This window comes from Chenopodium album, chromosome 27, assembly GCF_948465745.1.
Source record: "Chenopodium album chromosome 27, dcCheAlbu1.1, whole genome shotgun sequence".
Lineage (NCBI taxonomy): Eukaryota > Viridiplantae > Streptophyta > Magnoliopsida > Caryophyllales > Amaranthaceae > Chenopodium > Chenopodium album.
In genome coordinates, this window is record NC_137860.1 from 3,564,894 (window position 1) to 3,587,931 (window position 23,038).

A 23,038-nucleotide genomic window follows, 5' to 3' on the forward strand; every position below is an offset into this window, starting at 1 on the left:
TATTAAACTTATGAAATACTTTTTAATTTGATCATATTCATGAATAGAATATAATTTATTCCATATTCGTTAAATGAAAATTCATCTACAAAAATGAATTTTTAAAATTTAAAGGCTAATGATAATACTAGTATATAATATAGAGCTTTTTTAATTTTTGTTTTTTCCCCTTGTTATTATATGCTACCCCTCGTTAGAATTCCTGGATCTGCCACTGTATGCAACAACCGAGTTGATGAGAGTAGGAGCTAGGAGTCGTTGGACTTGGAGTCCTTGGAGGAGTGGCGGTCGTAGTTTGAAGTTAGGTTCTTTAATTTACTCTTTTATTTGATTCTCTAAAATAGATAACTTATGACTATTTTTTATTTTATTTTATTTTTAAACATATATCTTTTAGGGCTATGAGTGGGATTTGAGTCTGAAAAGTTTGAACCTGACTTGTCCTAACCCACTGCACTTAGACCCAGATCCATCGGGTCTAAAATTTTAGGACCCAAACCCTAAAATATGAGTTGGGTCCTAAACCCATTGCCATCCCTAAGTACAAGTAGTGTATTAAACCAAACCAAACCAAACTTAGGGTCTGTTCTCTTACGTTGAAATTCAGTTCAATTCAGCTCAGCTCAGTTCAGTTCAGCTCTTAATTTCCTTCTCTTATAAAATTTCCTTCTCTTATAAAATATTCAGTTCAGTTCAATTCAGTCAACGAGAATAGACCCTTATTATGGATTATCCATTGAATTGAAGTAAAGACTACATAGTAAGTAGATTGTGAAAGAAGTCAAAGCGTGATACTACCAAACTAAAAGTAGTTTGAAAGCGGATCCTTAGCCTCGGATTAACGGACCCCTTCAGCGCCTCCTCTACGGCTTTAAGGTTCCACAGACAAAAACATATTCTCACTCCTTAAACCCTAAACCCTCTTTCCCTTTCTTCTTCTTCGTCTTGTCTCAAACAACTGCTATTTTCCAGAAAATAACCAACGAAAGAGAAATTCAGGAATCCATTGAAGCGCACTTCACGTTTTCCATTGAAGAAGCAGCTTCTGAGGTAACTTGTTGTTTCTCTTTTGTAATCATCATATCAATTTCACAATCTAGGGTTTATCATTTAATTGTCAAAGTTTAGGTTTCGAAAATCTCAACTATTGTTTCTAATTACTAAGATTATGAAATATCATAACAACCGATTATGTTGCTAGAAAAGAAAATTTTGAATCTTTTTTGATAATTGAATCAATTGTCACTAAAATTATGAGCCTTTACTCATAATTCAATCAAATTTGGTTGCTAATGTATTCTAGAACCCTTTAATGTTAGGATTCAATCAAATTAAGGAATCAATTCAAAATTACTCATCCATATGAATTGTTGGAGCCTTGTTTGATAAGTGAGTCAACTTTGGTTGCTAATGTGTTGCAGGGTTTGTTTTATATAACCCTTTAATGTCGAAACAAATCAATGAAAATGGACCTTTTGCCCGCGGGCACAATGCTCGGAAACAACCGGATTTCGAAGCTTTAAAGGAGCTTTTTCAGCATCACATTGACTCCTTTGATCATCTGATAGAGAATGGTTTAGAAACTATGATGGCCGGTTTGAAGCCTGTTACTGTTCGTAATGCCTTTACTGGAGACAAGCTCACAAATATCCTTTTTAAATTTTGAATTTCAGTGTATTTTCATTAGCTATTTGCTTTAAATTTCAGCTTTTTTTGGAATTAATATTCCGTTTGTTTTTCCTTTACCTTGTGGTTTACTTTCTATTGGTCATCCAGAGTTGTTTCCTCCTCTTAAGGATAACAAGGGAATGACCAAGGCTTTGCTTCCTTATGAGGTGAGCTTATCTTCATATAAGTGGTTTATTAATGTATTTTAATTTTCGTGTTTCGGAAATTGAGGTAATCAGCATCAATTTATTTTACTTGTTAATAGTGTCGTCAAGCAAAGATATCGTATTCCGGGAAGTTAAAGGCTGATGTTTGCTTCCAATATAATCAAGGAGCTGTTATTAGGGAGAGCTTTAATTTCGGGCAGTTCCCTGTGATGTTGAAGGTTAGTGGATTTCTTCTACATATTTACATTTTTGATTTAAATTACTTTGCTTGTGGCTGTTCGAGTGGTTGATTGCAATGCACTGTGAAGATTGTTGTTTATACATGACACCTTGAAATCTGGTGAATTACCAAATCCATTTATTGTAAAAGAGAGGTAATCACTCAATGTAAGCATTGAATCAGTTTTAAATGCGAGATATAGGGCCAGTAAGTATAGAAAGTCAGATACTGGATGAAAAAATCTATCTGCTTGGTTCAATATTGTTTTTGAGTTTGGTCATTTATGCAGCTACTGGCAGATGCATTGCAATATCAAACCTAGAATGAGTTGATTAGGAATTTCAAATCTCACTTCATCTTCAGTTTTCAGTAGTATCCATCTCTTTGGTTGTGCAATGAGCTACTCTGGATGGACTATACTACTATATCAGTGAAACTATGCATCTTCACTTTGATATTATTACTTTATGTTCTCCTGCTAGTAAGATCAATGTTTAATTTGTTGATCAACAGTCAATTAGTCATTTAATGCTACAATATATAGGTAGTTTGTTTAATACCAGGAAGTAGTTATGTATCTGTAATATCATTGCAGCAGGTATAATGATCATTCAAGTACAACTGAATTTGTTAATATGTTTATTTTTAATTATATTGTGTTAGACTCTTCAAGTTTAAGATAATGCTTTGAGATCTGATGGTTTTCTTTTCTGTTTTCTAATAGTCCAAGATCTGCCATCTCAGAAATGCGTCCGCTCGGAAATTGGTTTCTAACAGAGAGGAGGCAGCAGAGATGGGTGGGTGAGTATCCCTGGCTCTATGTGCTGGTTCAGACTTGAGTTTACATTATTTTTATTTTATTGATTTATTTTTTTTATTTTTTTTATTTTTATTTTTTTTTAATTGAAGAAATATGTTAGCATAATGTTATTTATGTTAATAGTGTGTGGCAATTTGTGTCAACTCTCAACATATTGCCTCTTATAAGCCATGCTGGTAAGACATTTATTGATGCTCACTGAAAAGCTGTTGAATTTGAATTTATAATTCTGATGAGACCAAGGAGCTGATACTGATGTTTTGAAGTTATTCCTCTTGCCTAGAACTCTTTACCGCTTGTATTGGAGATACTTCAATTTCTTAAAGAAATAGATGGGACAAGGGCTTATAGGCATTATAATATGATTTAGAACCTCTGTAGTACGTACTTGTTAAGAAGGGTCGAAATGTCCTCCACCATCACATGACTAAGATTAATGTTTTGAGTTTTGACTGTCAATATTGTTACTTCTACTATGAACCATCAATATGAATAATAGGGAGCTTGATTTCAATTAAATTGAAAAAACCTCGTAGATTTTATGATTAACATTACTGCACCTAGTTAGACCCTAGGGATAGCTCCATTGGTGGTGCTATTGCTATACTAATTTGAATTGCTAACTCTAGCAATAGCATTTCTTATATTAATTTGAATTGCTAGGTGGGTGAGTATCCCTGGTTCTTTCCAGTGGTAATGCTATTGCTATATTAATTTGAATTGCACTTAACATTATTGTCATTACCTAAGTTCTCTGGCCTTGTTAACTCTTAAACTATATGTGCAGGTATTTCATCTTAAATGGGATTGAGAGGATCATTCGATTACTGATAATGCAGAAACGGAACTATGTGAGTGAACAGTGTCTCCTGTGCTAATTCGATACGCCCCTTGCTATATGTTTGTTGATATTTTCATTCTTTATGTATGAATTATTTTTGAAGAGCTGTATTATGATAATGACTAATCGTTCTATTTGCTTATGCTAATAGTCTTAAAAATTAGTCGTGCAAAGCAATGATAAACTCAATTTGATTACTGTAATCCTGATTGTTGCTGGAGTTACTGTTAACTAGATTGACTACCGTGACTGGTCTTTATACTGTTTATATTCTCATAGTTTTTATGCTGACTTTCATCCACATAGACTGGCTGACTTTTTCTTTTGTATTTCAGCCGATGAGCATGGTTCGAGGTTCATTTCGTGCTCGTAGAGAAGGTTATAGCGATAAAGCAGTTGCCATAAGGTTTTATGACTTTCATCTACAACTCTTTTCAATCATTTTTGTTCAATTGTTTTGTTAACCGGTGTATGTTTGCAAACTTGTCATGTAGGTCAGATCATTCACTAATTAGGGTTCTATGTAAATTTTTAACCTCAAAACACATAGATACTCAAAACTACACTCTTCTGTTTTCTAAATTCAATCTAGTTTTATTTCGGGCGTCAGATTTATGGTTTGAATTATCGCTCCATGAACATGCTGTAATCAATCTGTCCCAAAGAATCTGTTGTGCCATCCACTGACCCAGACAACATACCAAAATCCAATCACTGTTAGCTGTGTGAGCCAGTGCCCTACTGCTATGGCATTACCATTACCTATGTTTGAAGACCTTTCCCAGAACTCCAGAAGCCATCGATTTCAGTACATATGCAATTAAGTAATCACCAGTTGATATCCAGCACTGATAGAAATTTGATTAACCTTGCCATTCTCTGTGTATCGGGGAAAAAATTATTGCCAGAAGAAAGAGTATGGTAAAACAACAACCGAAAGAGTGTGGTAATTAAAAGATCTTGTCTTGTTATGAAATTCATTTATAACGAGATCCTAGATTTAACGTGGACAATTCAGAATTAGATGAAAGCTCCAATGGAGAGTGAAGAGAAAATATCTTTGAAGAATGCACTGAAGAGAGTTTACACCAATATCTAAGATAGAATTATGACAACGAAATTGTGAAGAAGCTTCCAAAACCTTGGAAATTTAAGGAGTTTCTGGCCACATATATGTGGTATCTATCCAGATGAATCATCTAAGATCTCAGAAAACAGTGGCCAATAACAATCCTTTTGAATCCTGTTGTTAACAGATCTGGGAAAGTCAAAGAAAAAAATGAAGCTTAATCTTTATGTAGATCTAGAAGAAAAACACCATAAAAAGGGACTCTCGTTGCACCTCTAACCTCAATGAAATTGTCACTCTCCAAAACCATTTTCGATTAGAGGCGTGGCCACAAATTAATGGCAAGTGATCAAGGCTATTCATCTAAGACCTCAGATTTATGTAGTTATTGGCCACTAGCCTGGTGCTAGATATATTTTTGGACGTTTTGGCATAGTTAGCCTAAGTGGAAAGCTTGCCTGTGTGAGGTGTCATATGGTTGGGGTTGATTAAGGGATGCTTTCTTACCCTTTGCGGCTTTGCTAGGTATAGGTTGTTGTCTGTATTAAAAATTTAATTGATAAACATTTCCTTGGAGATGGGGTAGAAAGACGGAAGGGCCCTATGGGAGAAAGGTGGGTCGTGTAAGAGAATTAATTACTCTGTTATTTGGATGACACAAGGGTGTTTCCCCTAGACTATTGATCCCCTTCACTTCCTTAGACATTTTTGTTTGCCTATTAGATCCAGATCTTTCATATGTTGCCATATTTCAGTTTTGTTTGCTTTCATTTCATTGCATTAGCTTCCCACTATATTCCAACTCAGTTATGGATGCTGTTTTGCCATGTTTTTAAAGTAATACTGTAATTTCTTTTGGTTTGTTTAGAAACGCTCATGTTTGTTGTTACCCACTTGTAGATGTGTTCGAGAAGACCAGTCTGCTCTTACTGTGAGACTGTATTATCTCAATAATGGAAGTGCTAGACTTGGATTTGGGTTAGATCTGATTTCTTTTATTAAATTGAAGTATGTTGACTATCAGTTTTTCTGGAACTAAATTAAGGTTAATTTGTTTATGCTGTGTAGGATACAAGGGAAAGAATTCTTGCTTCCTGTGGGCATTCTTCTAAAGGTTACATATAATATATTGTATTAATTACTTTTAATGTTAATTTGGAATCATTATGCATTGGTTAGCAAATTGGGAGAGGTGGGTTTATTTGGATCTAAGAGAAATTGAGGAGGGCCAATGACGATTTGGTTGGAGGGAGTAAAAATGAAATGTTGATAATCGGCTTGCATAGCATGTCATTACATAGAAGTGAATGAAGAAAGAATCTTTATGGACAAAGAGATAAATTCTTGGTTGGCTACCAACAATGGTAGAGCCAGAAGTTTCTAGAAAAGGGGGGGGGGGGGGGGGTTAAAGTTTTACAACTCCAAAATACTTGGTCATACAATTCAAAATAAATGCCTTCTTTATCAGAAACTTGTAGAAACACATTCTTCTTAATAAAAGTGACCATAAGTTGATCACCCATAGTGATTCGCAACTTACTTTAGACATACTACCTCCGTTAACTTTTAGTTGCAACTTTGGAATATTTTATTATCTCACAAATAATACCCCAAAGTTGCAACTAAAAGTTAACGGAGGTAGTATTTCGTTGCGGAGAATATTTTTTACACTTGCCGTAGTAATGGGAAGAATCAATATCAACTTGATAAGGAAATATGTAAGAGGATAAGTCTTGATTTTAACAAACATCATGGAAAGATAATTAAGTTCATGTGAACATGAAATCTGGTATCATTATGCATATTTTTCATGACTACATTTACTTGACATTCCAAAGTCATTAAATCAAAACTTAAAAATTCTTCGGCATAAAAAGAGTTATCAAATCAGAACTTGAATATTTATCAAATCATCCCCTCCTCCCTTTTATATTCTCATTTACATTTTCTTTCTCTTTCTTCAACCTTCTTTCATCATTTTACGGCTCAACACTTTAACCCATCTACCTCACCCAACAACCCCCAACTTCATTACGCTACCAATAATTTCACTATGATGCAATGAACTCACTACCGCCACCAACTATCTTAACTTACAGCAGGCGACAGAAGCAGCAGGTTATACAAAACAACAGCAAACCGTTTCCACTACAAAGGCCAAGCAACGGACCCTTAAAGCTGCACACAGGCAGCCTTGGTTATTGGTTTGTTACTGTGGGTGAAGTAGGAAGAAGACAAGAGTAGTACTTGAAGCAATTAAGGCTTTGTTGCCAACCCTTGCAATGTAGTAGTGAAGTTTGTCCAGAAATTATTTGTATTTTGAACATTGGAGAGTGATGGCCTAAAGCTATTAACGTTTTACGCAAGCTATAAGCTAATATCAATCAAACAACCTTCCGACTATTTATCTTGTGTTAGTGAAATACGCTAGTCCGTTGCTTGTAAACACCACCCACTCTCACCAAACACCACCCATTCTCACCAAACACCACCCGTACCCCACCTCTATCATCAAAACCACCACAAAATCTAGAGTCCCTAAACCCCAGCCATTGCCACTTCCACTTCCACTTCCACTGATGCACAATTCCTCTATATCGACGACCCATCTCACCACCACCCTCAATCAATCAATCAAAGCTTTAATCTCACCACCACCCTCAATAAATACCCAAAACCACCGCTCTGTTTGCCGATTTCACGCTCACTGTTCTGATGTTTATTTCTCCTGTAATTTTGTCTTTTCCTTTTCCTTGTTTTACCAATAAAAACCTGATGTTTTTTTTTAAAAAAAAAAGTGGGATGGGGGGATGGCAATGCTCCCCTCTCCCCAACCCCCCCTCCCCCACTAGCAGATGACCCTATCTTTTAGAGATTATGGCGTTGTTATTTTTGTTGGTATATGCACTTAAATATGCCATCTTATTTTGTCTTAGTTCTCACGGTTTCATTTTATCTGTTGTCTCTTTAATTGCCATCTCCTTTTACCATTTTACCTCCTGTGTGTATCTTGTTGTTGAAACTATGTGGGACTTGATGGCAGGCATTTATTGACGCTACTGATCATGAAATATATGTGGCATTGACATGTTCCTACAATGAGCAATATGAGGGAATAAAAGGTTCTGTTGGCACACAACTTATTGGAGAAAGAGCTAAAATTATTCTTGATGAGCTCCATGGATTATCGCTTTTGACACGTCGCCAGTGTCTTGAGCATATTGGTATGATGTAATTTCTGATACATTTGCATTTTTAGCTGTCTGGCCATGTTAATTTTGTTAATTGATGAATTCATTTCGAACTTTTAAAAGGTGGGGATTGGCAATTATATAGTAATTTTGAACATATTTTAGCTAATTAGTTCATTCTGATATCAAATCATATCTAAGACTAGTCCTGCTAAACTGATCTTTTTGTTCATTCATTATAGGACAGAGCTTCCAACCTGTCATGGATGGGCTAGAAAATGAAAGTTATTTAGTTGTAAGTCTTATGTTTTCCATTTTCTTCCTTGATCAGTGGTCTTAGAATTATTGCCCGTATGTTTTGTATATCCCTCATCTGCGTCTTATTTGATTTTAGGTTGGAAACGCTGTGCTAGACGATTTTATTTTTGTTCACCTTGGCTCCAATAACCACGACAAGTTCAATCTTCTAATGTTGGCCTCATATTCTCTCTCTGTATCCCTTTTTTTTTTCCTTTCCTGTTTTTTCATTGGTAACATGAAATTTGGTTTAGATTCATGTTGCAGAAACTCTTTTCATTGGTAGATCAGACATCTGTTCCAGACAATCCAGATGCATTGCAAAACCATGAAGTTTTGCAAGCTGGTGAATTGATCTCCATTTATCTGAAGGTATTACATTTTTGCTCTGAACAAAACCATGCTAAATTGTGTGCATTTTTCTCCTCATATCCTGGGACAAATGAGATAATTTTGATCATACTGTGTATTATCTCCAAAAAATTTCCACATTTTCCTTTGGAAAATAGTCATTCATACATTAATGATATCATCTCTGGATTCATTTTTATTGGAAAATGAATGTATGGATAGCTGGTAATTTAAGAACTATTCATCAACGACAACAGCATCTGCAACAAAACCTTAGTCCCAAAGTTGTTTGGGGTCTGCTAAGGAACTGTGTGCAAAAAATGGAACAAAGAATGGAAAAGTGATAAAAATTAAGGAAAAAGAGAAAAAAATGTAGTGTGCAAAAAAAAAAAAAAAAATGGCAATATAAAGCTAAAATCCAAAAAGAAGAAACTAAGAATTATATCAAACCAAACAAATTCTTCCTCTGTTCTTTTTTAATCGCAACATGTTGCAAATGCACATTTTATAACATTAAGATATTAAATTATACAAGTATTTTAGTAATAATTATAAAAATTTGATATTTTGAAAGTATATATCGATATCAATATAACAAGATCCTACATTACTATATTATTTCTTATATATAAACCACAAAAAAACGATCAAGCAAGTGTTTGTGAATTGTGTAAAATTCCAAGTATTGCATTTTAAAGAGAACGTGGGAATTATTAAACTACTAACCAAACCAGATAATATTTAAAACTAAATTAATTAGATCTGAAAACCTTACCAGAAGATGGCTGATGACTAAGCAATTATTCAATAGCGCATCCTTAAACTTGGTGAAGTCCCATTTTCCAGCCTACGAAGATTATAGAAAACTAAATTAAATTACTAACCAAACCAGATAATATTAAACTACTAACCAAACCAGATAATATTTAGAACTAAATTTATTAGTTCCTTCAAAAAAAAAAAAAAGGACCTAAATTAATTAGATCCGAAAACCTTAGCAGAAGATGACAGATGACTAAGAAATTATTCAATAGCGCATCCTTACACTTGATGAAGTCCCATTTTCCAGCCTGCGAAGAATATAAAAGAAACCAGAGTGGTAACCTCCTGAATATTTTGAAATCTGTTTTTTTTTTTTTTTTAATCCCATGTTTTAAATAAAAAATAAAATAATATTGAAGTTATTTGCATGCACACTTAGCAACAACACGCAAGTTAGTTTGCAAGCCTGAGACAGTGACCTCTATTTCACCAGGTTAAGGTTTGTCATTCTAATGTTAAACATTTATAGAAACATAACAATAGTATGCACACTTCTCACTAATAGCCTAAGAGGACAAGTCACCAAAAACTATCATAAACTGCTAATAGGCTAATGACTCATATTCCCATTTTGTAATTTTATAATTTGTTATGCTTTACAGTGTTATATTTCTTTTCAGGATAAACTACAGGAATGGCTTTATCGATCAAGGAAGATTCTTAATGATGAAATGAGTCAAAAAGGCGAAAAATTTGATCTCAGCAGCTGTATGACGTACTCTTCAGTTATTTTTCTTTGAATGTTGTGCTGTTTAATTGTTTCTTCATTTGTTTTAATGTTCGGCAATCTTTTTCTTTTCTGGGCTTGGTGACTAATGACATCTACAAATCTTCGTAGTTTATTCCTTACTATTATTCATCCATGCATATGAGAGGAAAAACATCTTTGCTTCATATTAATGTCTTTTGATATCCAAATTAAGTTCTGCGTTCCTCATCTAATAAACCTGAACTTTATATGTTTGGATATTGCGTACAAAGTATCATATAGGTGTAGTGATGAAACTGTCATTTGTTTCTTAATTGTTTAGATGGAGGAAGAGTCATCATTTGAGTGGTGGTTGGCTAATGGTGGTGGGTCATATGTTAGTGGGTACAATTTTAGTGTGATGACCGTTGGTAAATGATGATTCCAGTGGTTGAAGGTTGATAAAGCCATAAAGGCCTGAAGTGGGGGTGTTGATGGAAATTGTGGTAAAGTTAGGCTGGGATGATATTGTCATAGTATAGAGGTTTTGGGGGTTTAGTGAAAATCATTGGACCCATGAACCAAGTGAAGGGAAAGGAATCCCGAAAAGCATCAACCATGCATAATCCAAGGAATTTAAGGGTGTTACCTCTTCCTTTCGTGTAACCCCCTACCAAACAGCCCCTAAGAATTAAGAATTTATTAGCTCCAAGTCTTTGAAAAAGCTTCTATATAGATATTGTAGTCCCCTATAATAAAAATACCTATGTTGATGATTGAATGATATTGCTTCTCTCCTTTTGAGATTATCTGACTTAGCTGTGAAAGTAACCACTGTGATTGAATCCTTCAAGTGATACTTGATGGCGTTCGTTGAAGGCTTTTTTCTATCAATATTCTCGATTATCTTTCTATCAATATTCTCGATTATCTCCCTTTATTAATTTTTGGGCTGTCCTCCGCAGATTATCTTCTTGTCACCTCATTAAATAATTCATTTAACTTGTTTCAAATGACTCACTTTTCTTTTATTACCTTTTTATTTCCTGCACAATTACCCTTATCTATTATTAAATCCCACTCTTTCTTCTTCTACTCTTTCCCTCTCTTATTCTCTATCCACCTTAATTTTTCCAAAAAAGCCTGCACTCTCCTACCAAAAATCTTGTTAAGTTAGCCCTCATTTGCATAACCTTTTGTTTGCTGAAATACGTTTGGGCATCTTTGTTCATATATTGATTATTTTAACTGTTATCCCCTCTCTGTGCTACTTTGAAACCATAGTATTTATTTCTGAACAATTAGAACTACTCCGCCCCTTATTATGTTTCTTTTCTAGTTAGGTGTTTTTCACTGAAATAAAGGAATATGGGACATCATATGATTAGAAAGTGAATCTTGGATTATTTATTTATTTATTTTTATGACAGAAAAGGAAGATTACATATACTATGTAATTGAATTCGGGCAGTAAGTATACAGTCAGCAAGGAAGATAAAGCTAATTGCATTTGGTTGCATAGGCTGCTTGTTGTTGATTATCGTCTTTACTCCTTCCCTCCATCCCATCTTAATCTCTTTTATTATCTCCCTCCACCTTCCCTTTCCTTTCTTCCTTCAAATGTTTGAACCAATCTTCCCCCTTTTGTTTTTTAAAAAAACCTGGAAAAATGAAACCATCAACGGGTGCTAATAGAACCAATGCGTAATGACAGGTGTGGAAATAATAATGATTCCAAAACAATTGCAAAAATTGATGATGGGAATGCAAATTCGTGTGTTTATAGATTTGACGAAAGAGAAACAGAGAGTGTAACGAAGTTGAGAGACGAATTTGGAGGTTTTAGGTAAAAATAATTGGAAGCAACAGTTGATAAAGCATTAAATAAGGGTGGTAATCAGTCAAAAAAGCTGGTCCCCGACAAATTTTTAGTAATTGTTTGTAACTGGAATAAATTATAACCAGTAAAGCATTAAAGATTAGGAAAATTTTCCAATGGGGGTATAACTGGAATAAATTATAGTCAATAAAGGAATTGGGAAAAACACTTTAGTAAGTTCTTTGTAACATATTTTTCTTAATTGTTAAGTTTCTACTCCTTTTCCCCCTTCCCAACCAAACATCTCGAATAGCTTATATGCTAAAATATCCTTTTAGCGTTGTGAAGCAGGTATGTAAAATTGTGTAATTGATTAATGTGTTATCTGTTTGCTGTGCTCTGAACTAATGCAGTAGGAGATGTCAAGAAGCTCTTCAACAAAAATCCCTCTACACAGATTGGAACTGCTATCGAGAATTTGCTAAAAACAGGAAGATTGGCAACAATGTCAAGTCTTGACTTGCAGCAGGTATAAATGCTCAGAATTATTGCTCTCAGGAACTAATGTTGGTGATTACTCTTGATGTTGAGCAAATGTTGTTGACTTACTCTTGATGTTGAGCTCGTATATAGTATGGTTGTATGGAATGCTTCATGAAGTCCCTTAGCTCCTAGTGAGCATTTCTTTCTTACATTTGGTAGTTTTAAGCAAATTGGGGTTGTTCTGGATCCTGATTCTCTTTTTACAATCTGGTTACCTGTTCCAGTAGTTTATTATTTATTTTTTTTATTTAATTTTTTTATTTTTTTATGTATCTTAAGAAATCTACAAACCCTATGAGATTGAAGGAGCTAATTTACATGAGAATATATAAACATATATATACATTAATTTTGTCTTTGTTGTCTGTATATGTTAGTGAAACTCAATTCAAATTGTGGATAACCTCCAAGTCACATAATGAACTTGGTGTTTGAGATGTCAACATTATATTAAATCAATTTCATAAAAGAAAGTCATATCATTTAGTTAAACAAGAATCAATCTTTCTTGTGAGTCCGGTGTGTGAAAATCAGTTCATGACATGGGATTAAGTAGTTTACTGAAAAGTAAGGGATGTGAGAGGAAATAAAAATTAAAAAATATAGTCATGGGTTTGAGTGGGGACCATGAGATGAGAGAGAAAATATTAAAATGTAGTAGTTTGCCAAAAATGGAAGTGTATAAAAATACGACTGCTTATGGTAAGTGTAACACTTGAATAAAGAAGTGGGAGTATAGTAAAGTGATCTATTTGAACATATATGAGTCACTAGTTTATGCTGTCTAGTCTGGTGAGCACTTTATTTTTGTGCAGGTAGTTTGTTTCTCATTACTGAAATATGGTGACTGTAATTTTTTTCCTTATGCTACTTTTCCACCTTGGAAGTTTCTAACCTTTTAGGTTTTTCATATTCAGAAAGCTGGCTTTGCTATTCAGGCTGATAGGCTGAACTTTCTGCGCTTTCTTTCGAATTTTCGAGCTGTTCATCGAGGTGCTGCTTTTGTTGATGCTCGTACTACTACCGTGCGGAAGCTGCTTCCTGAGTAAGCTTTCTTACTTAAGTTTTCTCTCATCTACAAAAGTGGTCTTCTCCATTCATTGTTTATTTGTTTAATAATATTCAATTCATCATTCATGCAGGGCTTGGGGTTTTTTGTGTCCTGTGCACACTCCTGATGGAGGGCCTTGTGGATTGCTGAATCATTTGACATGTACATGTAGTAAGTGCTTACGTTGGCTCTATAATGTTCATGTAATTATAGAGTTATTCTGAGTTTCTTTTCATGGTAGAATCTAAAAAGTGCTCATGTGTTTTATTACCTAAATTCAGGAATTACATCCTTCTTTGACGATCAAGGAGAAATGAAAAACTTTGTCACAATGAGATCCTCTATCATCAAAGTCTTGGTGAAGATGGGAATGAAATCATCATTGCCAAGAATTGTCCAAGCTGGTCCTCCTGAAGTTATTTCTGTCCTCCTTGATGGGCGAGTAATTGGAACCATACCGTCTGATCAAGTTGAGGATGTTGTCAAACACTTGCGGAGATTGAAGCTGTCTGCAGCCACAGTGGTTTGATTCTGGGCATCTGTGTTATTCTTTGAAGCTTGTTTGCATCATTATCTTATGTGCTCACATGTTGCAGGTTCCATGTGATCTGGAAGTGGGCTATGTTCCGTTGAGCTTTGGTGGTGCTTATCCTGGATTATTTTTATTTACAAATCCTTCTAGGTTTATTCGTCCAGTTAAAAATATCTCTATTCCTTCCGAAGATAGTAATGATATTGAATTAATTGGCCCATTTGAACAGGTACTAGTTCACTCTGTATGCTAGATCAACTTGCTTTTATGCAGTTACATGGCTGATCGGCTAGATTGATTAAATTTACCTGTTTTCCATATGGGCATATAAAGTATTTGGATGACAAGTCAAAAACCTCTGACAGTCGTTGTGCCTTATTCTTCTCATGTGTTGTCTTTAGGCTTGTATTTCTATAACTCCCAGTTTCTATCTTTTTTTTTTGATTTATTATTATTTTCTCTTATTTGTCCCCTTGTATGAGTCATTTTCTTAATTCAAAGAAGGGTAAAATAAGGGCAAAAAGGGAAAAAGAGGGAATCGAAAATACTTATTGACAAATAAGGGGAAAAAAAGGTAAACACACCTCTAAAGTAACATCCTGTGAAAAAGAGGTTACAACTGACTGCCAAAGATAATTTTTTTCCCCTTGTTTATTTATATTTTCATATGGCCACTTGGAGCATATATAAACGCATTTGGTAGTCTTCTGCTGTTGCATCATATCTGTTGCTTACAGCAGTTCTTTATATTTTTCCTTCATTTTTTAAGGTATACATGGAAATTCAATGTCCTGATGGTGGAGATCAAGGGAGACGAGAAAATTTTTCTGCAACTCATGAGGAAATACATCCTACAGGGATATTAAGTGTTATTGCTAATCTTACGCCATGGTCTAATCACAATCAGAGTCCACGTAATATGTATCAATGCCAGGTTTGTCCTAAAATATTTGTTTGATCCCTTCCCACTAATACTTACTGCTTGCTACTTGCTACTTGCTATTCTTTTACTAACTTATATGCTTATTTTTCTCAATATCTATTTAACTGTAGATGGCAAAACAAACCATGGCCTTTTCGTCTCAAGCAATTAAGTTTCGTACAGATCAAAAGGCATATCATCTTCAGGTATGTTGTATTTAACTTTTTTCCTCTGAAGAACGGTTTTTTATAGATTTTAAAGAGGAATACAGCTAGACGACAAGATTTGTTGTATTTTATTCATATTTAATGTTATGTTGGCAGATGTGTGTTTTGTACTTCATTATTCCCTTTTTTTTTTATGGATGTTTTGTGCTTGTTTCATTTCGTATACTGAAGCTTCTCTAGATCAATTGCGGTCAATGGCTTGTTACATTCTGATGAATTTACTGCTTCAGTAAAGCTTAATACAGTAGAAAATATGTTATTATTTTTGTATAGAAGATAAAATCTATTAAAATGTAAGCTTGTATACTTTGGATAACTTGTGAGCTCTATGAGATCAGCTTCTTCAGTCCAATCCATATTTCAAAAAGTTAGATTAGAGTAGAATGCTGAAAGTGCTTATTGTTTCCTTGCAATGGTGCTCCAAATCACTCAAATGGAAGTAAAGGAGTATATTGTAAACTTTGTTTTGTTTTGTTTTGTTTTGTTTTTTTTTTTTTTTTTAATCTCTGTCTCTGAAATGGTGCTTTAAATTACTTAAATAGAAGCATAGGGTCAAGATTACCTCTCCCCTTTCTCATCTTACAGAAGCTTCTGTTATGAAACTCCGTTAATCCAACGTTTGGAGGTTGTTGAGGAATTTGTTTGAGAAAGAAGTTTTGCATATGAAGTTTGATTTGTTGAATTGAAGTTCTCTTTGCATGATTCCATCTTCAACTTTTTATTGCTTTAGATGTGATAAAAGTACGTTTGCTCAGCAAAATGATTCAATGATTTTAAAGCATAACTTATTTTTATTGTTTGTAATTTTGTTATCTTTAATATATTTTAATGGTCCCCTTGGTAGATGATACTCATACTATACTGGGTTGTCCTGTAAAAGCTCTCATCTTTTCTATAATACTGTGTCTTTATGATTGGATTTTCCCATGATGTCTTTGATTGAGTAATAAGCAGAGAAGTGGAATGGTTTATATTGGTTCTCATTTGAATGCGACCATATCATATCTTTAGTTATGGAGGGTTAGAGCATTGTGACTAGAATTTGTTTATGCAGTAAGCCAGTAATTGTTTTGTTTTCTTCAACCATGTTAAAAAATTGAGTAAATAAGCTCTTAGCTTGATCTATATTTTGGCTTATTTTGCTCTCCTTTTGTTTCCAAAATAAATAAATTACTTGGGTCTTTGCAGACTCCTCAAAGTCCGATTGTGCGCACAGGTTCCTACACCAAGTATTGCATCGATGAATATCCTTCTGGGACCAATGCAATAGTAGCAGTTCTGTCTTATACCGGGTACCCCTAACACATAAATATATGTTGAAATATATTTTGATGTTTAATATCCACATTAACTCAGGTCCTTTCTTTCTCCAGATATGATATGGAAGATGCCATGATTTTGAATAAATCGTCTGTTGATCGTGGGATGTGTCATGCTCAGATATATCAGGTTTCTTTTGTATCCCCCTCCCTCTTTTTAAGCCTTATTCTACTGTTAATATTTGTTAGCAATACATGTTCAATTCTGAAGATATACCATTTATTTTGTAAGCAGTCAAGTATATTAAGGATAGTATTGTACAGTCGATTTTGAAAATGCTATAATAAGTGACTCCTTCAAGTCTGGAAAGGTTTTTCCTGAACATATTCTTCTTGCTCCTTGAAGTGACATGAGCAAACTTGCTGGGTAGGGGCATGGCTGGTCTTAAAAAAAACCCATTTTTTTGCCTGATGTTCTTGATGACGACTTGATCCTGCCCAGAGTAATAGCTAGAAGTATGTATATCAGGCTCTTTTTGATAACTAATTTTATAGTCACAGGGAGGGTCAGGTGAACTAGCCAGCCCAATGACATATTAGGCTCTTAAACAATGGCTTTGACCCTCCCTGTGACTATAAAATTAGCTATCATTACACAACAATGAATTAACATGCTTAATGGTCCTTGTTGTCAAAGCCATTGTTTAAGAGTACCCTTACTCCCTTAGTCTGCAAATAGTACTGGATGAAACTATATATGCCACTATACCAGGGCCTCTGCTTGTAGCCTTATAGCCCTTATTGCCATGCTGTAGATCTTATTTGAGCCTTGGCAGGGCCCTGTAACACTAGATCTTATTTACCTATAAAAAATCATTTAGAATATATGTTCCCAGCTCAATGAACAGTAGAGATATTGGTCATGAGGAAATCATTTGACATATTTGCCAGTCAACTAAAAATTATTAATGCTATTCACTTTCTTAATTCCTTTTTATTTTGCATCTGCTCATACGATTTGTATTGCAGACAGAAACTATTGATTTGACTGAAGATGGCAGCAGATCTGATCGATCCAGCAAAACTTTTCGAAGAAGTACTGTTGATCAATCAGCACATTCTTTGATTGATGTGGATGGACTTCCCTACGTTGGGCAGGTTGTTTTGTGTTTTATTTGCATTTACCTTGCCCTTATACTATGTTTTCATGATTCATATGGAGGCTAACAATTTACTTGCATTCAGGTAATACATCCTGGTCAGCCGTACTGCAGTGTGTACAATAGCACAAGTGGCGCAGTATTTACTCACAAATTGAAGAGTTCAGAGACGTCTGTAGTGGATTATGTAGGCATTGATGGAAAGAATAAAAAAGAACTTCAAAAGGTACTTTGTGTCCTTTAAAGGGCGATGTCTTTGATTGGGATAACGAACTGCAAATATCAATGTTGTATTTTGCACCACATAGGAAATATTAATCAATTATATTATTCGGATGTGCCTTGTTTGTATTCAAGTATAATGTGTTGTTTGTTGTGTGACTCAGTTTTTTACATCCACCCAAGGTATATGGCTAGAGGACCCAACCATTTTCCTTATGTTACTCAAAATTTATGGGTACTTTCCTAACATGGGTAGTTTACATGTAACCAAGAGTCCATCCTTAGGATATTGTTTTGAAGAGTATGGAGTGGTGAGTTCACTTTCTTGCTAATAAAAGTATTATTTTGTTCATTATTAACAGTGTAATGTTCACTGGTATACAACAACAAAACCATAGCCTTATTTTCAAATGGATGGGTGTGTTGAAGATTAGAGAAAGGGTGGGGGGGGGGGTGTTTCATATGATAATGTAATGTAAGTGTCCACATTTGGGATGTGGACTCCCAGGAATGATTAGCATAAAATAAATACTCCGTATTATTTAATTTTTGTATATATTTTCCACCTAAATTAAAAAGAATAAGGTAATTTTGTTTCCGTACTCTACTATTAGGGATCTTCAAGTTAAGGGCTGTCTGCTTACATGAGTTTGGATTTGAGATTAACGGTGTGTTTGGATAGAAGGAAATGGAAGGAAAAGAAGGGGAGGGAAATGGAGAGATGTGATATCTTTCATTTGGATAACAAATGAGAAAGTAAGGGAATTGGAGGGGAGAGAAGTGGAGGGATTAAATTGTAGGAAAATGATCCCTGCAAGAATGGAGAGATTTGGAAGGAAAACTCACCATTCTTCTCTCCCCTCCCTTTCCCTCCCCTCCTCTTCTCCTCCCTCCCCTTCTTTTCCTTCCTCTAATGTTATCCAAACACACTGTAAGAGTGCTAATGATAGAATAAATATTTTTAAGTGGTTAAAGAGAGAAACTAATTAGAAAATGAAGGGATGGAGAGAGAAAAGGGGTTTGGTGTTATAAACATAGAAGTATGAAAAAATACTTTGGATAGCAGAAAGTTAGAAGTGTGAAAAAATCAGGGATAAAGGAGTATTCTTGTTTCTTGTATTGCATTCTCGGTATATCTGTTTAATGGTCTTTACATGCCTTGGTGACAGCCGAAAATATTATGGATTCTTTCTTTGGTTCTCAGGCTAATATTCGGTTTCGACGTCCAAGGAATCCTATTATTGGGGACAAATTTAGCAGCAGGCATGGGCAAAAAGGTGTTTGCTCTCGGTTGTGGCCAGATATTGATATGCCATTTTCTCACAATACTGGGATGCGCCCCGATCTTATCATCAATCCGCATGCATTTCCTTCAAGGATGACAATCGCCATGCTTTTAGAATCCATTGCTGCTAAGGTAAACAGCAAGTCAGTTTATATTTTGTTGGTTTCTGCTGCTGTGTTAGCCTTCTGATTTCCAACTTCCAATTTGTTTGGAGGTATGGTAGATAGCCTGCAGGCCACAACATGATTATTGCTTTCCTGACGTTGATTCTACTCTGGCTCCATCTAGTGAGCTAAAGCTTGCTACTCTCCCTTTTAGGGTTCTTTTTATACTAGATTCACTATGTTAATTTGAAAACACTGTCCATGATCACAAAATTGAGAAGAGTTTTTTTTCCTGATCTTTTGGGATTGTTATGAATAGTTTTGATTCTGATCTTAATTCAAATGGGAAAATTCGCTTTTGATTTATGCTTGATACATACAAGTGATAATTGGGTGCTTTCTGATTGTGGGGCAAACAGTATTCGTTGTGTTCTTGACTGCAGTTGTGATGTTGGCAGTTGACACTTGACACCTAATGTTTTGTTCTCTTTTCTTTTTACAGGGTGGCAGCTTGCATGGTAAGTTTGTTGATTCAACACCATTTGAAGACTCACTCAAGAAAGCTAATGGAGAGCATGGATCCGAATCAAGTTCACTTGTTGATGAACTTGGAACCATGTTAACGGCTCAAGGATTTGATAGATTTGGTACTGAAGTATTGTATAGTGGAGTTTTTGGAACAGAACTAACGTGTGAGATCTTTATTGGGCCTGTTTATTATCAAAGGTTGCGTCACATGGTTTCAGACAAATTCCAGGTATGTCGACTGTCGCACATTCTTTTTTTTGTTGAGATGTACACCTCAGTTTTTCATGTTCACTTTCTTTCTCCAACGGTTGCACCCTGCAATTTTCTTGCTTTTCTTGTAAAAGGCATCATAGTTATTCATAAGTAGGGAAATAGCATCAAATGTGAAAAATGCACAGGCTTAGGTTATAATTTCATAAATTGGCTAGTGTGCCTTGTGTTTGGGAAGAATATCATGAAGAAGCTAAAATGTACTTAACTCTGTTGGGCTCCAGTAGTCCAGTTCTTCAGCTGTTCACGCCTTTATAAGCATTGTTCAAATGTGAATTTTCTGGATGGTCCCAGACTTGTGCTGGGATTTTTTTTTTTTTTTTTTTTTTTCCTGTTGATGACTCCACTATCTCAATATGTAAACTTCCAAGCTAAAAGTGGCCCAGGATATCCTCTAGGACTTTCGACAACCTTGATGGGCTGGATCCTCCAACAGGCTCTTCAATAGTCAATTACTGGAAGCCAGCCAGCAACAGAGCAGAAATTCCCGCCAGCAAAGTGGAAGTTTCCCAAGCCTGGGTGTCCATTTCTCTTGTCCTTTCCTTTGTGCTGCCTTTTTTGTGTGTTTTAGCATCCAAACAAAGCTATTATAATCCAAAATACCTAAACTCCTAAAGTAGGGGCGGGGGGCTTGAATGAAATTCCCAGTCTACATTGAAAGCTTCTATAGTAGACTCATTTGAGAAGACTTCCTCTTTCAGATTAGAGTAGTAGTGTACTTATTATATGAAAGTAGAGAATATAATAATGAACCACATGAAAACCTTTTCAGCAAAATACCTTTTCAACAAAATAAGCTGTGCATGCTTGCATGGTAAAGTTATATATATATATATATATATATATATATATATATATATATATATATATATATATATATATATATATATATATATATATATATATATATATATATATATATATATATAGGTTTTGGGTTATCTTTGTGATAGTCCTTGTGATTCCTGCATTTTGGTAGGTACAAACTACAGTTTTAGAATATTTCATAGTAGTGTTTTTGTTTCATGCATATGTTCAGCTATGTTGCATTTTTGAACTTGCAACTAATTTAAACCAAAAATGACCTGTTCCTGTTCATGTGACCTGTCATCATTTATTATGGATGGGTTGAGATGTGAGATTTTTACTTCTGTAACCGGAAGCTGTTGCTGGTTTTAAGGATGCATCCACTCACATAGACAAGGAAATGACACACCCTACCAACTTTGATAACCCAATTTTGACTCTATCCTTGGTGGGGCCTCAATTGTACTGCTAACCAGTCTTGCCCAGAAGAAGATAGTCAGAAATTATGCCTGAAATGTGTGACTTCACTTTTTATTATCCTCGGGCACAAGTTTTACGTGACCATGACGTGTTTGTTAAGCTAATCACCTTTTCCCTTTCTTCTTACTTCACAGGTTCGTTCAACTGGAACTGTGGATCCGATAACACGACAGCCTATAAAAGGTAGAAAGCTGGGTGGAGGTGTTCGGTTTGGAGAAATGGAAAGGGATGCAATGCTTGCCCATGGTGCTGCTTATTTACTGCATGACAGGCTACATAAAAGCTCAGATTATCATGTTGCTGATGTGTGCTCTCTTTGTGGAAGCATCCTCTCTGCAACTATTATTGAACCACACAAGCAGGTGGTGCAAAAAATTAATGGACTACCTCCTGCAAGGGCTCCCAAAAAGGTTTTTTGCCATTCTTGTCAGACCAGCAAAGGAATGGAAACAGTCGCTATGCCTTATGTTTTTAGATATCTAGCAGCAGAACTGGCCGCTATGAATATTAAGATGACCCTTGAGCTAAGTAATGGAGCAGGAGCTTGAAATGGAGTTTGACACCTATGATGAAGCTAAATAGCAAGTTGTATCATTTGGTGAAGGGTATTTGGAAATTAGAAAGTAGTACATATCTTCCTGAATTGATGCAACTATGCAAGGGGTGTGAAGCAAGGATCGGATTTATATGGTACAAACTCTGCCCAGCATATTTTTCAGAAGAAGATCAAACACCCAGGGGTTCCGAAAGCTCACAGTTTTGCTAAATTATACAACTTCCACATTTTACAGCTACTAGGGTGGAGATTGTACTAGTTGCATTTTAAGTTTATAAGTAGTATATCCTTTTTTGAAATGAAATTTAATTACTGAATCCTGAGTGTCTCTCAGTCTCTTGTTCAATCCTGTAATTTTCATCCCGTTTTTTATTTTTTATTTATTTTATATGCAATCATTTTCATCTTATTGATTCTGCACAAGTATTTTTTTATTTTTTATTTTTTTATTTTTTATTTTTTTGTATTTTTTAATTTTATTAAAAAAAAAAAACTTTGCTCCAATCATTAACAGTGTCTAGTATGGCAGTGGGTTTGAAGATGAAGCTCGCGGAGTATAAGATACAGTAGTTAAAGTATTACTGTATATTTGAATAGATAATATTGAAACAATACTATCTAAGCTATACTTATATAGTAAAATTTACGTATCACATTAAATTTGGTGATGATTAATTAGATTCAAAATTTTGAATAACAAACCAAACTAACTAATTTACAATATATGTTTATTATAAGACAAATTAACAAATAACAATATTTGTGAATCCTGTTTAAACATTATTAAACACTTTACAATTACATCAGTAAAGTGTTTTGTAAATTTAATTGTGAAGTGTGTAAATTGTAGAGTTCTTTTTTTAAAATAAGTATTCTCTCTGTGACATTTTTTTTTTCTAAGTATTCAAGTTTGACAGATAAATTTGTAAAAATGATGATATATTTCCTATAATTTATAAAAAGCTGACATTCGAAAACTACACTACAACAATAAATATCCACATGAGTACTTATATAAGAAAAAAAAAATGTATATGCCGTATATATTTGCATATGAATTCAACCGATAGGTTTATTCAAAAAAAAAAAAACCTATCATGAAATATACTTTGTATATATAAAGGAGTAAGAGAAGAAGG

General features: G+C 34.6%; 1 protein-coding gene across 1 annotated transcript; it reads left to right on the forward strand.

Moving 5' to 3' along the window:
• The first annotated feature begins 869 nt into the window (after nt 1–869).
• Nucleotides 870–22,406, forward strand: LOC145619486 (DNA-directed RNA polymerase I subunit 2-like). Its single transcript, XM_081674186.1, has 28 exons — nt 870–1,050; nt 1,422–1,646; nt 1,759–1,835; nt 1,934–2,053; nt 2,780–2,856; nt 3,663–3,726; nt 4,052–4,122; nt 5,686–5,763; nt 5,854–5,899; nt 7,829–8,009; nt 8,219–8,271; nt 8,371–8,447; nt 8,528–8,645; nt 10,067–10,154; nt 12,367–12,482; nt 13,414–13,541; nt 13,639–13,718; nt 13,829–14,070; nt 14,144–14,308; nt 14,849–15,013; nt 15,133–15,207; nt 16,417–16,520; nt 16,602–16,677; nt 17,517–17,645; nt 17,733–17,873; nt 19,074–19,286; nt 19,761–20,015; nt 21,478–22,406. Exons 2-28 carry the CDS (start codon nt 1,445–1,447, stop codon nt 21,889–21,891), a joined length of 3,555 nt encoding a protein of 1,184 aa, XP_081530312.1. The 5' UTR covers nt 870–1,050; nt 1,422–1,444; the 3' UTR covers nt 21,892–22,406.
• Nucleotides 22,407–23,038: the final 632 nt, after the last annotated feature.